General features: G+C 41.5%; 1 protein-coding gene across 1 annotated transcript in view; it reads left to right on the top strand.

Annotated features, from left to right (window-relative positions):
- Window positions 1–320: 320 nt before the first annotated feature.
- Window positions 321–16782, top strand: part of ccdc85ca (coiled-coil domain containing 85C, a) — a 40100-nt gene continuing 23638 nt past the window's right edge. The window contains exons 1-2 of the mRNA XM_060880512.1: window positions 321–623; window positions 1048–1995. Of these exons, the coding sequence (XP_060736495.1) occupies window positions 1290–1995 (706 nt within the window). The 5' untranslated portion in view covers window positions 321–623; window positions 1048–1289. The remainder of the gene's footprint in view (window positions 624–1047; window positions 1996–16782) is intronic.

The following is a 16782-nucleotide window of genomic DNA, read 5'->3' as shown; positions in this document are numbered from 1 at the left end:
GAGAGAGAGAGGAGAGAGAGAGGAGAGAGAGAGGGGAGAGAGAGAGAGACAGAAACAGAGAGAGAGAGAGAGAGAGAGAGAGAGAGAGAGAGAGAGAGAGAGAGAGAGAGAGAGCGCAAGGGAGATCGAGAGAGAGAGCAAGGGAGATCGAGAGAGAGGAGAGAGGGAGAGAGAGAGAGAGAGAGAGAGAGAGAGAGAGAGAGAGCGCAAGGGAGATCGAGAGAGAGAGAGAAAGAGAGAGAGAGAGACAGACACAGAGAGAGAGAGCAAGAGAGCGCAAGGGAGATCGAGAGAGAAAGAGAGAGAGAGAGAGAGAGAGAGAGAGAGAGAGAGAGAGAGAGACTTTAACCATTTATCTAACCTACTAAAGCAGAACTCTTAAAGAGACACGAGCCTCGAAATTTAAACACACACACACACACACACTCCACACACACACGCACGCACGCACGCACGCACGCACACTCGGTACCTACCTGCTAGCTCGGCGGTTTATATCCCGGTGTCCGATCCCGTCTACAGGAGGGTGAATACGGAATAGTCCCCTGTTACAGGACACGTGGAGAAACGTAGAAACGTGTCGTTCTCGGAGCTGAACGTGTCGCTGAACGTGTCGCTGAACGGTAAAGTGGTTTTATTCTCTCTCCGTGTCCGTAAAAACAAGACCAGGACATTTAATTGGATCATAACACGATAAGTAACATAAAGTTTGTGTTTTATTTGTGTTAAATCAGGAGCGCGATAAACCTGAGATAACCGAATAGTTCGGCTTTACTGAATTGCCAGATTTAGATCATTTCAGCGTTTTTCCCACCACATTTATTATACACACAGGAAAAGATTGCATAATTGTACGTTTGTTAGAATCCATCGTGGTCATTATTAAGAAGAGATGATTGTCAATCTGAGATTGTAAACAACGGTTTAAGTGTTTAGAAATCTCCCCAATCTGGCAACCCATAAACACCACAATCAGCATCCACTGCAGTGATTCAGGCTCAGTTTATTCTCACATTCTGTCCTCTTCTCTTTATCTGCATCCTACAGGTTATGCATGACCACAAAGTCTAATTCCATCTCACTGGACTGAATATCTGACCTTTCAGGACGAAGGATTTCAGAGATAAAAAGCAGGAGTTATCTGTGTTATTTTGCTTAACAGGTTTCCCACTTCTGGGATTTATCTTCAATGCCATGGGTGTGATTTTAGATCTACTGCATTTATGTAGGCATCATTAGACATCCTTAACCTTCCTCTCACAGCCAGCCATCCATCCACAGAAAGGAATATGGCAAAAAATGTGACTGACGTCCCAAGGGAGGATTTAAGCAAAATCTCAGACGAGGAACTCCTCCGACTCAGCAAAGATGAGCTGGTTCGAAAGCTCCGCAAAGTGGACAGCGAAAAGATCGGCCTAATGGTGGAGCATGGCAACATGATGCGAGACGTGAACCGGAGACTACAGGTTCACCTTCATGAGATCCGGAATTTGAAGGAAGTCAACCAGAAGCTGCAGGACGACAACCAGGAGCTCAGGGAGCTGTGCTGCTTTCTGGACGACGACCGGCAAAAGGGCAAAAAACTGTCGCGGGAGTGGCAGCGCTTCGGCAGGTACACGGCCGGCGTCGTCTGGAAGGAGGTCGGATTCTATCAGCAGAAACTGAAGGAGCTAGAGCTCAATCAGGAGACCATCATGCGTGAGAACGTGGAGTTAAAGGAGATCATCATCATGCTGGAGGAGGAGAGGAACGGCGCCGGGTCGAGGAGCTCTATAGACAGCCAATCCAGCTTGACCAACCTGAACGGAGGAACAAATAACGTGAGGGACGTAGGGGACGGAAGCAGTACGTCCAGTACGGGAAGCGCAGGAAGCCCGGACCATCATCACGGTCACGGGCACAAACCTGTAGACGGAAAGATGGCAGCCATAAGAAGATCTATGGATGATCTATCATCCAACCACCTCCACCGGAGCATACCCAACGGACTGAACGGTAAGTGAAGCACAAATCACTGTCTGCTTTCATTAACTAGCTATTCACCAATTCCATTAACTCAAACGACTGACCGTCTGGTTCGACGGTTCTTTAGTTCCCCGGTCACAAGTTTAGTTCTGACCTTTATGGAGTGGATTTCATCTCATCCTGTTACACGCGACCTCTTAATAAATGTCTTTAATGACATCATTGATTGGAAGGAAGTAGCACAGATCACTGGTGATTATGATGGTGTGTACATAACTAGTGCAGTTAGATTGCTTTGCGAAACTTGCAATGAAGCACAGCATGTCAATTAAAAAAACGTATTACAGACTAGTGAGTTAAGAAAACTCCGGACAGGCCACGCCCACAAGCTGCGGTAGTCATAGCCGCAACACGTCCACAAGTCAAAATACAAGCAAGTAAACGTCGCGTGTTAGTGCGAACGTAGAGTCGTGGCGTTAGCTACACAACCTGCACGCTGTCTGACTTACCTGTTGTTTTTGGTTGTTATGGTAACGGTTCATGGTTTTTATATTTATAAGTTTTCTTCTTCAAAAAAAAAAAAATGATGTAACTTTAACTCTCACAAATCCAACAACATCCCAACTTTCAGCTTAAATCCTGACTAAATAAAGTTACTTCTGATTTTCCACACTGATTTTAATCATTTTTTAAAAATTGTTTTTGAGGTTTTTTGTTTTGTTTTTTATAATTTTTTTTCTGTAATTTTTTTCTGTAATTTTTTCTGTTCTTTTTTTTTAATCATTATTCATATATGGTAGCCAATATTTTCCCCATATGTCTGTGTGTGTGTGTGTGTGTGTGTAAAAGCCATTTAAAGCATAGATTCTCATCAGCTTATAAAGGAACTTAACTAAGCAGATGATGTGAGATGCCTTCACTGATCTCCCAGGAGTAACCGTGGAAACGGACCCGTGGCTCGGGCTTTACTGGGTGTTTGCACATGGCCGTGAGAGACGCTCTCACACAGCAGCCTGGCTGTACAGATGGCACTGCACTAATTAGCATGGCCTGTGAAGTCAGGTCTAATGAGGATTTAATGCTGTGTAGCACACTGTAAATTCACTCCGAGGAGACACTCCGAGGACGCACTCCGAGGACACACATCGAGGACACACCTCGCTGCGTCACTGCGGTTATTAAACCTTTATAACTGAAGAGCTGAGCTCAGCATTAAAGCCAGCTTAGAAAATATTTAAAATACAGCAGGAGAACATAGCGACACATTCTAATTTGCATATTTGTGAATATTCATAGATCAGAGCATTTTTATTGGGTCGAACACACAGCAGTTCGTGCGTCTGTCTGTTCGCCTCCAGATGAAAATTCCAGCACCTTTATTTTACTTTAACAATAAATGTATTTTTTAACCTTTTTTAATTTAATTATTATTTATTTACCTCATTGAAACGTAATAAAAAGGTTACTTAAATAAAAACAATGTTTAAACCAAAATTGAGAACCAATTGGACTTTTATAAAGTGACTTTTTTAATTTCTTTTTTTTAATGTTATTAATGTATTTTGAATAGCTTTAATTTCAGTTAAAACATTTTTTTATACCTCAATTAAAAAAACCCTACAATTTAAATTAGGTTAAAAGATTGTGATCAATTTCATCCTTATAGTAACATATAAAACATCTTAAAACTTTGTTTATTTTTTTATTTACATTCTGATTATTATTTATCTGTTTTATCTAATTTCCTAATATTTTGTTTAACGTTTTAGATTCGACTCTCGGATCGTTTTTTGCTATATCTTTACTTTAATTAGTGTATTTTTAAAGCAGAAACATTAGCGTCCAGGTTTAAGCGTTAACCTGCGTTTGTTTGTGTCGGTTCCTCTCGTGTAGTCCTGTGTGTGCGCTGGCTGTGTTCTGCTCAGGTTATGTAACACCTCACATGTGTTGTGTTGAACGTTTTGTGGCTGTTGCCAAACCAAACTTTGCATGAATGCTTTGACGAGCGTTTATGTGTCTTCTTTTTTTCCCCTCTGTTTGCAAAAATAGTCCCCTTTACGATGCAAAAACGTGTCGTTGTGATATTGTGACGTGCCACGTCAACCTTTTCCTTTTCCACTAAACGCTCTTCCTGTGATGCTGAAGTTTTGCTAGAAAAGAATAACATTTGACAGTCAAGCAGCTAAAAAAATATTTTATTATTATTATTATTAACGTGCTCGTTCTAATACGTCCTCGTTTCTATAGTAACCGAAAACGTGCAGAATCGAGAGTGTTTTCTGTCGTCTTTAACGTTTATGAAAACAGTCTATATTCCTGTCAGTGATTTGGCAGATTGCTGTAATCTAGTCAGCAGGAGATAACAAAAAGCCTGAAGCTGTGGTCGTGTTTGAGTCCAGGATGGAGGACATATAAGCAACGTATCGTTTCTGATTTATTTAGACGAATTAATTTCCCCAAAGTTGATTTCCTGGACGCTCCGGATTATTTTCTCATAACGCACTACTTGTAACACTACAGTAATGGCGTAACTATGATTATGATTATAATTCATTAACTCGTGGGTGGCAGCTAATTTCACTAAGCCTGTAATGATTTGTAACAATTACAGCATCACACGAAGGCTAAATCCATCACAATTCATCATTACGTTCTAACTTCGTTTCATTTGTAGCACGTGGATTAAGACGGTTTATTTTCCCACAGCAATTTGTCAACCATTACAATTTGTAATCAATCAATTAAAAGACACGGCATAAATATTTACCGGGTTCTACCTACGTCTTCTGGGACTTTTCTGAAACAAGCTAGTTTCTGTTTTTACTTATACTATAGTTTCCCTCAGCAAGTTAGTAAGAAAACAAACAAACAAAAGTGCAGCTTGTCACGTTACAAAGAAATCTCCGAAGGTAAGAAATCTGCTCTTCCTGTTAGAAACACTGACACCGGAGACTCCTTCCCAAGTGTTACGCAAACACAACGGAAGATTACCGACACACACTTGGTACAATTGCTGGATTTTGTGATGTGAGGAAATTAAAGTTAAAAACAAATAGAAAAGGGGTCACGTTGGCTTAGTGGTTAGCACGTTCGCCTCACACCTCCAGGGTTGGGGGTTGCATGTTCTCCCCGTGCCTCGGGGGTTTCCTCTGGGTACTCCGGTTTCCTCCCCCGGTCCAAAGACATGCATGGTAGGTTGATTGGCATCTCTGGAAAATTGTCCATAGTGTGTGATTGCGTGAGTGAATGAGAGTGTGTGTGTGCCCTGTGATGGGTTCAGGGTGTATCCTGCCTTGATGCCCGATGACGCCTGAGATAGGCACAGGCTCCCCGTGACCCGAGGTAGTTCGAATAAGCGGTAGAAGATGAGTGAACAAATAGAAATGATCTGATCTCAGGTGCACAGCCCTCTTGACAGGTTGTCAACAAGATTTAACAAGGCTCTGACTTTATGAAGTTTTGAGGCAAAGTTGGCTATTTGTCGCTACCTTTTTACTCTATCTTAACTGGAGCATGAGTTCCAGTTGAAGAGAAGCATCCCCATAGCGTGATGCTGCCACCACCGTGCTTCACCGTTGCTTTCACCTGTGTTTTTTGCACCAAAAATATCTTTTAGTCTTCCCATTGGAGCGACCGTGTATATATAATAAGTCCTGTGGAATTTAGACCGGCTTTGTCCTATCCCGCTACAATCAGAGCTGCTGTTATCAAGAACATTTAAGTCATAGATATGAACTGAAACCTGCAGGTGAAACTTACTCGACAGGTCACAGACAAAGAAATGCTGGTTTCAGGCAGGACGAAAGACCTAAAAATAACACACAACCGAGTACAATGCTTAATACAATGTTACAAAAGAAGCCTTTATGTGTTTTTTTTGCATGAGTACAAAGTCTTTATTCCATATATAAGTGCACTTGCACTTTGGTTTATCTGGCGACGGGGCAACTTTTTATCTGTGGTATAAAACCATGTGTGGAATTCTTCGCATGCTCCGTTTATGTCGCCGTCTTATCTTCTCAGCCGGAAAGAACATTACCTGCAACAGGGCATGTCTTCTTCTGTTTTTACAACGCCAGCAACTTTCAAATAATAATAACACCACCCACTAAAGTCAACAAGCTTCCTGTCAGGCAGAGCACGGCGCTGATACAGCGATTTTCTTGGCGCAATTTAAAGCCTGTTGTGAAACTGAGAAATGCGTCACTGGGAAAAAAGACAAACTTTCCATAGCAACATGTATACAGACTGAATTAGGAGGAAATGTAGAGCTAAACTCTACAGAAAAACGGCACTTTTGTCACTGGAGACTCCTTCCGTGATCGGCAAATAAAAATCAAATCCTTTACAGTATCATATATATATATATATATATATATATATATATATATATATATATATATATATATATATATATATATATTTTTTTTTTAAATCTAAAAAGTTGTATACGTCCTGGTGAACGAGCTGTTGCTATAGAAACGATAACAAATTCAGCTCAACCTACACTACCGTCAGAGCCGCTGTTAGAATTGATTAATTTATTAACACTAAATAAAAGTATAATCAAACTTTTCAGTTAAAACCAATCTCTTTGTATATCGTGATCCATATCATGAAAAAAGTATTGCTTCTTAGATTTAGAAGCTTTTAAGATTTGTTATCGGTTTCTTTTGACATGTAAAACAGCGACTCTCGCCGCTGCTGACAAAATGCAGAGCCCCTGCAAACACTCTGCGTGTAAGAGAATACACCGGGGGTCACGCCGGGGTCACGGTACACCGTTCACCTTTCCCATGAGTCGAAAGAACCTTACGTTGTTCTCTCATGACCTTTCATCATCATCGGGTCTTTTGACTCATGCAGTTAATCCAGTTTACGGCCATAACACATTTAAAAATAGCTTTTAAGGCTCACACACATCAGTGCGTGTGTGTGTGTGTGTAGTAGGCTATAATTATCGCAATTAAATTAGCCGAGTAAACGTCTCATTGGTCTTAACGACATTTGTCGTGATTTATCTCGTTTGTCTGAAAAGTCCTTCAGCCTCAAAAGTGATAAAAGTAATTGAAATTGTACGCTTGGGAATTCTGTTTGTCAGATTAACCAGCGCCCAAGCGTTTAACTCCGCTTGTTGTTACTTGTTTAGTCAGGTTTTTTTTTTTTTTTTTTGAAAGACAAATAGCCAAAGATATTTGATACGGAGTGTGAGTTTTCTCAGCCACAAGACAGAACCTCCATTGAAAGCAGATCACTAAATATTTAGTTTAATGAGTTTATTGTGTACTCCCTGCTGTCGTGGACCGCCTCGTTAAAAAAAAAGAGAAGAAAATAATAATAATCTGACAAAGCCGTTCACTCTCTGTGAGGTTGTTAGGTGGTCTTGCCAGAGTTGGATTTAAATGCCCCTGTAATTGGGCCCTCCCCGACTCATTGCCTCGGGCTGTTACTAACAGCTCTCCTGAGACAACAAACCCTAGAACCACTTGTCAGAGCTCATGAATTTCTGAGCGATGGACTTTTCCAGAACGTCCACATACAAATCGGACAACTTTTCCAAGCTCGGCGTTCTGACGAGAAATGACTCCCTCTTCGTATAAGCTTTCCTATACGTCTTTATTAAGATGCAAATTTGAACAAGGTGATCTGCTCCAGCTTCTTTTTAGCCAGCGAAAAAATCCCACGGTCCGCCTGTTGTGTCACCAGGATGCTCTTGGCCCACATTGTGATTCTCTATCGTTCTCTCTGTGGAGTGATTTGTGGCTCTGAGAAACGACGAGGGAACATCGTGGCGGTGATAATGCTCATGCTTGTTGAGGTCTGGAGGTCTGGACAGGATCCAGATCAGTAGCAGGAGATAACTAGCTGTTGGAGGTTTGATGATACAGATTCCTGAGAATGTGGCCAGGATTTTCAGTCCTTAAGTTACTTTAAGTATTTATTAGTACTTATAAGTATTTATAAGTTATATCGAAAAACTTTTTCTTTTTAACCAGTGGTAAATGGTGCGGAACGTTTATTCATGTTCAAGATTGACCGCTGTCTTTTAGATGATATTAAAAACGCAATTCCGAACATTGTGAGGGGTTTAAAGACGTACGAAGGAGATCTTTAACCTTTAAGGAAATCAAAAAAATAAAATAATCGAATTTGTTACGTTTTTTCAGGCGGTCGGTGGAGTGATTGGTGCATAAATGTTTTAAAATTGTCACTGTTTTTTTTCTCAAATCGTAGCACGTTGAACATCATTTAGATGGAAATCAGCCGGGATCAGACAGGTCCAAACTTGGACCGGACATCTGCTAATGCTGAATGAACAAGCTTGGAGATTGCAGGGGAGATTTTGCTGGTGTTGGCACCGTTGGCATTAATTCAGAAAGTACATATGTAACTAGGGTTGGGAACCGACCTGTTTTTTAGCAGGAACCGGAACCGGGCTGAATTTTTAAGTTTCGGTTCCAAACGCAGTTCCGATGCGATGACGGGCAAAGCGCTGGGAGCGGTCACTTTAAATAGCCATGTCTTACCTCATGAATATTAATTGTTTTACAGTCACGCAACCAAATTAACGCAGCTTACCACAGAAATCAGTCACTCGCGCTGATGTGCTGAGGTACGCTTTGTGTTAAACATGTCTAAAAAAAAGTCTAAAGTGTGGATTCATTTCCAAAGCTACAACAATGAAGCAAATCTCCCCCCTCTGAGAGGGTTTTCTCCACAGCTGGAGATACAATAAGCCTGGAAAGGTCTCGTCTTCTCTTTTTTCTTCAGAAAAATTGTTAACTGTTTTGCTAAGTTAGAATTCTGGATGTTAAATTTGATGTTGGATTTATTTAAATTTAAATTGTTATGAATTGAAATGCTCTGTTTAAAATATTTAAAGAGTGATTAATAAACACAAATGGAATTGTTTAAGTATTGTGCATTATTTTTCACATTTCTTTTATTATGGAACCGGAATCGGAACCGGAACATTTCTTTTGATACCCAACCCTATATGTAACACATTTGCGTGATCGCACGTGATAGGAATTTGCAACTCGTGTAACCTTGCGGACGGATTCGTGGTTAAATTAGCGTGATTGGAAGCGATTTGGAACGGTACGGGTGATGCTAATGGTATTTCCTTGGTTGATATAAACAATAATCCTACTACATCCTCTTTTCACTTTTATTTTTTTCACAAATTCGGTTTCTAAAGAAAGCACAGAGATCTTTGCAGAAGACTTGTGGACCTGGAGTTTCTACATTCCCCAACAACAATAAAGCCAGTTCTGCATGGTTTCGTCATAACTGGACCGAGATTCAGGTCACGAATTCCACAGCTTTCCGCTGAAGCACCTTCCGTGCTGGTCGGAGACTGGTTAAGCCTGTCTCGGAGTCTGTGGAATTTCATTCATCATGACCCATGAGGTAGTGAGATAAAGGGGTAGAAAGTGATGCCTTTCAGGCATAATAAGACGTTTAGAGTGAGGAGCCTTCGGGCCTCTTATCTACGTAATATTAGGGTGCAAAAATGAAGGCGCAAGAAGTTTGTGGGGTGTGATGAAGGCGTACGGAGAGGCAGCTTTTGTTACTTGTGTAATATGTGGGAGAATAAAATTCAGGCCTTCAGAATTGTCGGTGGGGGGCACAGTGGCTTAGTGGATAGCACGTTCGCCTCACACCTCCAGGGTCGGGGTTCGATTCCCACCTCCGCCTTGTGTGTGTGGAGTTTGCATGTTCTCCCCGTGCCTCGGGGGTTTCCTCCGGGTACTCCGGTTTCCTCCCCCGGTCCAAAGACATGCATGGTAGGTTGATTGGCATCTCTGGAAAATTGTCCGTAGTGTGTGATTGCGTGAGTGAATGAGTGTGTGTGTGTGTGTGTGCCCGGTGAAGGGTTGGCACTCCGTCCAGGGTGTATCCTGCCTTGATGCCCAATGACGCCTGAGATAGGCACAGGCTCCCCGTGACCCGAGGTAGTTCGGATAAGCGGTAGAAGATGAATGAATGAATGAATGAATTGTCGGTTAAATATAGGGGTAGGATTGGGACCTTTTGAGCTATGATACTGGCGATACAAGGTGAGACTTGATCTATGGGGTAAAAAAGAGATATCTTTTGTTTTCTGGCGTAAGATGATAGGGTGGGGAAACTGACTGTTTAGACGGATAAGCAAAATGCATCTAGCCCTGGACTAAAAATCAGGGTTTAAGATAGAAGGGATGAAATAGGTACCATTGGGTTCTGGGTAAAACTGGAAGGGTAGAAAGCAATACCTTTTGGGTTTTGGGGTAATCTCGAAGGGTAGCAGTACTGTTGATAGCATTTGGGCTATGGTGTTCGACTGTTTATTAGGGATTCCGGCATAACTTTTATGTGTGGCAATAGGGTTGTTGGGTACAAAGGAAGTCTAGGCATCTGCACCCAAAGTGGTTGTGGGACAAGTGGCATCTTTTGGTTTCTGGGTTAAATTGAGAGGGTAAGATGGAGGTACGTTTCAGACCAGGTTGGAATGCTGGTCTCTACAAGGTCAGCGTTCATCTTCACTTTCATCTTTACCGCGCAACTCGGTAAACATGAGCTCAGCATAAAACTTAAGGGCTAAGCGTCCTTGAGGACTATAAGGCATTGATTTCATTTTCCCCCCATCGTCAAATGGAGGAATTATATTATCAGATCTATTTCAATGCTCTCTAACAGGGTTCATGGATCGTGTCCTTTAATTTGATCCACTCAAACTAAAAGGATCGAATGCAATTTTATATTTTACAGATGACTTCCGTCAGCAGATTTTATTTTTGTCTTGCCTTGTGTTTGCCTCATGCTGGATTGTAGACGGATCTTCTGTGTAAGTCCGGATCTCCATTCATGTAGTTTTAAGTACAGATTTGTACGTCAGTGATCGACAAGTGGCAACACATTTGTATTTGGCCACTAAAGCAAGCAATTGGCTCGTGTTAGGTCAGCGTTTAGCTTCTGTTTTTAATCTGAAAATCCGGTAATCCGTCACCCCGCCTCTTCCAAAGTTTCACTGTGTGGATATGTCTGTTTGCACATGTCCAAGCTTGTGATGCTGACTGAGATGGTGAGAAATTAATCAGGTTTGGTTAAAGACTTGCTCTTTTAATTTTGGATGTCCCACTGACTCAAGCCGTGAGCTATTGGACCGGGTTTCTTTTGGTTACGTTATTGACATGGTTTAAATTTGGGGTGGTGTTGGTGGGGGGGGGGGACCATTCATTTGAACCCTATGGCCCTAAGATGGAAGTGTAGAACAGTCCATGATTTGGTGGGGGGTTGGAACTTTGATACAGACTGATGAGGTACATTTTTACACTCTTGGGCAAGTTAAAGAAGTGAAAAGAAGTCGTAAAATAGGATTGAGGTACATAAAAAAAGTATTTTGAGATGTATGGGAAGCAAGACCTATGTTTGTTTCAAGCACTGATATAAGTTTGTGTGGTAACCATTTTTTTGGATTCTGGGTTGAGATGAAAGAGAATCGATTCATTTTTGTTGTACTCGATTCATAAAGGTCTCGATTTAATCGTTCTTATTAGATACATTTGGTCCTTAAAATTTAATGCTGAGTCAGGAAACTTTGCTCTTCCACTTTTCCACTTAGAAAAAAAAGGTTTTCAACACCTACCCCCACAACGGTCAATACCAGAAGTGGGGAAGTGGGGTTGTTGAGGCTGTGTGTTGTCTTTAGGGGGTCTGAGAGTGGCTGAGTACCGCTGGTTTAGACCGGGGCCATCTGTCCACCCGCATTGTTCAAAGCACAAAGGAGGAAGGGGTATTCAAAGACCACCGCCAAGAATGGAGCCATAACGTCATCCTATTTAGGCCCGAGCTCATTCGTCATTGGGCTTATTTCTAAGTCTCCTCTCTCTCTCTCTTTTTCTTTCTCACTTGCTCTCTTTTCCTCCGTTTCTTTATCTCCCCACCAATCCCATCATTGCTTTTATTTTCAAAGTCGTTGATGTGTCACAGAGCTGTTATCACCAACTATTTGAAAACAGGGTTCTGTTTTGCCGATAAGAAGAAACCTTTTAGGCTCCTGACATTCCCTTACTCTTTCCATTAGCCTTCTCACGTCTCTCTGCCAAGTCTCCGTAGGCTTTAGTGAGTGCTGCTCTACTATTCTGGGTGCTCACTATTCCATTTTGCTTATTTGTAAAGCTGAGGTTTATACCGGTGGGTTATATAACCGCACACAGGAATGCTCAGCGTTCTGTAACGAGATAAAAAAACAATCGGGCATTTCGCAGCGCTCGGCTGAGGTCTGCTCCGGGCCAAGTTTGTAGGATGCACATGATGAGAAAGCACGTGAGGGGAAAATCTAACACCATCATTCTGGTTTGCTGTAAAAGCCAGGACATGCTTTAATGAAACGTTTTAGCTTCAGCGGACCGGGCCTTGGTTCAGCATTAGGCTCAGTTTAGTTCTTTTTATAAGCAAACTGAACACAGACTCTATGATAAATAGACTCTATGATTCCTTATGACCAAGGAAACGTGATTTAAATAATAAAAGTGAGGTTCAATCTTGTTTCATCGTCTTTTTGGTGCCATTATTTTTGGGGTGCATTTACTTTTGTTTTGTTAGAGGTTTAAGAGCTTTTCACATGTCTCACTCGGCTTATAAACCAATTCTGACCAATGTATCAGTATATATTTTGAGTAAAAATGAACCAAATAATTTTTAAGTTTGAAAATCGCACACAGGGGTACGTGACCGAAATTTGCATCACATGATCACGTGCTCTGGAGATTATTTAACAAACAAAAATGCGCAGTAGCTTAGCCGCTCTCCGCGAACTCTGGGATTTGAAACACATTGTGTCATCGCATCCGACGCATGAAATTTCTGTCCTGGATTAAACCGGTGCTCTCATCCCAATCTGATGCAATAGGTCATTGATATTTAGCTGTCTAATTACACCGCCTTCCGGCTGCTGTCGAGGTTGTTAAGATTTGTTACTGGATTAGCGTTCCCTGAGTGCTTTTTCTGACTGGCGGTGAAGTTAGCCGAGCCCCTCGACACGTCCTAACCAGACGTTTCAATTCAAAAGGCAATATGTCAACGTACAGATACAAAGCTCAGACCTCGAGCCTCGTTAGGGGCACTTTAGCGTGTTGTGGATGGATAGAGGGATGTACGATTCATTCACACATGACGGATTACATTCAACCTGCAACCAGATAATATATTATATATTAATAATAACTAGAACGTACATTTCCTGAAGAAAATGTGAATGGTGCTTGCACCTGGCAAATCCTGGAGGCTAGTCGAGACGAGCATGTGACGTCATCTGAATACTCTTGAGGAAGTTTTCCTCATTGTGCTGAGTGTTTTGATATGTCACATGTCCATGTTGTGCTAATTTTTTATTTTCACGTGACATCACGTGACATCACGTGACGTCATCAAAATACACGTGAGGAAGTTCCCCTCATTGTTGTGAGTGTTTTGATATGTCACATGTCCGTGTTGTAAAAAGTTTTTTGATTTTGCATATATTGGGGACGGGGCTGCGGCACAACCGGAAGGCCAGTCGGTACACCAATATAAAAGTTTGTTCAGAGTATCACCCTAAAGGAGCTGGCCGAGTTTTGTGTAGATAGAAACCTCCAAAATTTATAATGGGAGTCTGTGGGGAAAAAAGGCCACTTTGAGACCCGGTACCTGAAGTACCGGTACTAGGATCGCTTATAAAAGTCATAGCACACCTCTCCTCAATGAGCCGGTCGATTTGACACGTCATTCACGGGTCTAGGACAAAAGCTGCGGGACAAGTTACGTGCCAAGGTTTTGTCCGGCACAATAGTAATAATGTCGCTTTGCAAGCACCATTAATAATAAAAAAATTGCAGCATTATAGCCATCCTTCTTGCTGTCAAATACTCCATTCTGATTGGTTCAGAAGGTGTTGATTCGTTTTCTATAGCAGCGGTTGGTGCAGTTATGAACCACATGATTAGATTAATAAACCGTTTCCATAGTAACAGTGTAACTGTTTTATTAACTTTAAGAGAGAGAACGACTTTTTGTCATTTGGAACTGATTCACAACATTAAATGTAACTATAAACGGATAAAAAGCTCGCGTTATAGTTATCGGGAAACTGTTAGCGTCGACCGAATGGTGTAAGAGAAATAAGAGCCAGTCCGACTGCATCGTTCCGTTCCGTGTTTTATTCCTTTTTTAACATCTTACCATTATTTTGTGTAGATAAATGATGAGGTTCGGTTGAACTATAATGTTTCAACATACCTACTTGCAAAAGAAAAAACAAATCTTGGCAAAAGAAGTAGGTCTTTCAGGGAGTTTTTACTCTCTGGACTGACAGGTACGCCGTGCACCGAGGCATTTCAGGAATTTGCTCAAACGGTAATTGGACGTCCGTGGTATCAACCCTGAATGGTTCTTTCGACAGCCTCCTATTTTCCCGACTGAACTCTGTCCAAGATCTCCCCATAACCTCCGAGCGCACAGTCGAAGGAGCACAAACACGTGTCCCGCTTCCATACGAGTCATGTGGGTACTTGTACGTCGCCTACACACAACGTTCTGTTGTGTCTTGATGTTTTCACAACCATCTTACTTTTAAATGAAATCAATTACAAGACTGATTACAAAAAAAAAAAAAACTCAACTTGGCACCAGAGGCGTCTTCCGTTCCGATCGGCTTGAGTACCTGGCAGTAAACGAGTGAGTAATGGAGTACTCAAATTACCAGTTTGTAGGGTGGGGACTTGTTTGTTGATATTGTTGCAACAACTCTATTTAGCCAGCAAAAGGTCCCACCCCATTTCCTTCACTTCCTCGCCTGAAGGCTGCTGCACGATTTGTGATGAAATATGAAGGTTTAGAATTGATCACATGTTGTACTCACTAACATGTACGGGGAAAAAAGATTTTTTTTAAATAACGGCATGTCCCGACATCTTTTATTCGTCTTTCATCACCGTAAGTTGTCAAGGATCGCAGCTTATTTGCTTTATGACGCATTGAACTTATCATTTCAATCCGTTTAGAGTTACGATTGGATTTGTGTAACATTCTTTTATGGTTTGCGTTTGAGCAGCTTTAGCGGCCGTTTCCTCCGTTGTCCCGTTTTGGAAAAAAAAATCGTATCAAGTCATGTTACCGTTATTATTTATTTATTTAAAGCTGAAAAAAATGACGACACCACCAGAGCTCTAATTGTTCCTGCCATTCACACTCATTTAGCATGAAAGACATGTATCTCAGCAATGGAGAGTCGGCCGTATGGGAGATCTGAAGGGGCTGATTCGAAAATAAACAGGGGAATGAAAAGCGAGGCAGAGCGCGAGGCCGGCAAACACACAAGCGAGACACACGGCATACCGAGGTATTGATAAGAACGTATCCTAGCAACAAGCGTCAGTGTTTGACTAAAGGGTTTGTCTGCTCTTTAGTTCTTACATGCCGAGCATCTTCACACACACACAGAACTCTTCACAAGAAACTTAGAAGCCACTAGGAAACTAATAAAAAGTTTTTTTGGGTTTTTTTTTCTCTCAGAACGAAAATATGTTACGTCGTTCACGCTCATGTGAGAATCCCAAACCACAAAGCACAGATAAGACGCAGTTCCCGCTCATGAGTTCTGGCTCATTTAAGATCAATTCTTGTCACGAGATCCTACAAAAAAAAAAAAAAAAGATCCTCTAACGATAGACCTATGAAAAAACCAAAATCATTAGCACAATTAAAGCAACGCACGGCACAGGAAATGGCTACGTCGTCTTCCTATTGGTGGATTTCCTCAACCTCAACGTAAACCTCAGACACGTCCTACAGCGTGACGCCGCTTTTCTCCGACACTCAGGAAACACCTTTGTGTCGTTTTTTTACTTTGCGTGTTTTAGCCATCGCTAAGCATCCCGGAGTGACACTGTTTTCACTCCCGTTAACGTTTCTAAATGATCCTTGAGTGCATTTTATACACTTTTACACATGCATGGTTTTACCTCATGACTGATTTGGATTTTTGGACGCGCTCCATTTCCAGACGCAGCTGTTTCACAAGGATAAATAATATAAATAATAACGTTTTGCCAGACGCACGTCTCTCTGATTGTGTACGGCTTTGAGAAAAACAGATCACGCTGCCATCAAACACAAGTTAGTTTTGGTCGCTTCCCTGTATTGTGTGTGTGTGTGTTTTGGTTTGTTTTGCACAGCTGGAACAGCAAGGAGATTTACCAGACACAACGTCTCGTTTTGATCTGAACTCATGGTCATGCTGGGATTTAATTTAATTTATTTATTTATTTTTTTTTTTTTCCGAAGTGTTGTGAATGTGACGCAATGCAAACGATTCTCTAATCTGATTGGTGATGGTTTATTGGCGTCATTTTCTATTACAGCAGCTGGCTGTAAATCTAAAACGTTTTAAATGGAAGGGTTTATTTAAGGAGTCAACGAGACTGTTTTTTTTAATGTAAGGAGTCTCCAGTGTCAGAGGTTAAGCTTTGAGGTAAAGAAGTAAAGTTATTGCGTGTTGTGGAAGTTAAACAACTAACTCTGCTTCACACCACCCCGATGACCCTGTTGATTATTTTCCTGTAACAGCACGTCTGTTCATCGTTCATTTTAGACAGGAAAAGAATTTCAAATATGTAACTGCTATGAAATAGTCAAAACAGACCAGAGTTCATCTTTCATCGCGGCATTGTTCTCATTCCGACTAGCGAGTTACGCAAGACTCAGTGAAGCTTCGTATTTTTTCTTTCTCTCTCCGCAATCATGTCACGTGATTCACCGTCCTTCATTTCCTGTAGTCGATAAAGACATGAGGTT

The sequence above is a fragment of the Tachysurus vachellii genome, chromosome 10, assembly GCF_030014155.1.
Source record: "Tachysurus vachellii isolate PV-2020 chromosome 10, HZAU_Pvac_v1, whole genome shotgun sequence".
Classification (NCBI taxonomy): domain Eukaryota; kingdom Metazoa; phylum Chordata; class Actinopteri; order Siluriformes; family Bagridae; genus Tachysurus; species Tachysurus vachellii.
Note: the sequence above shows the minus strand (reverse complement) of the source record. Positions and strands in the feature narration are given on the sequence as shown.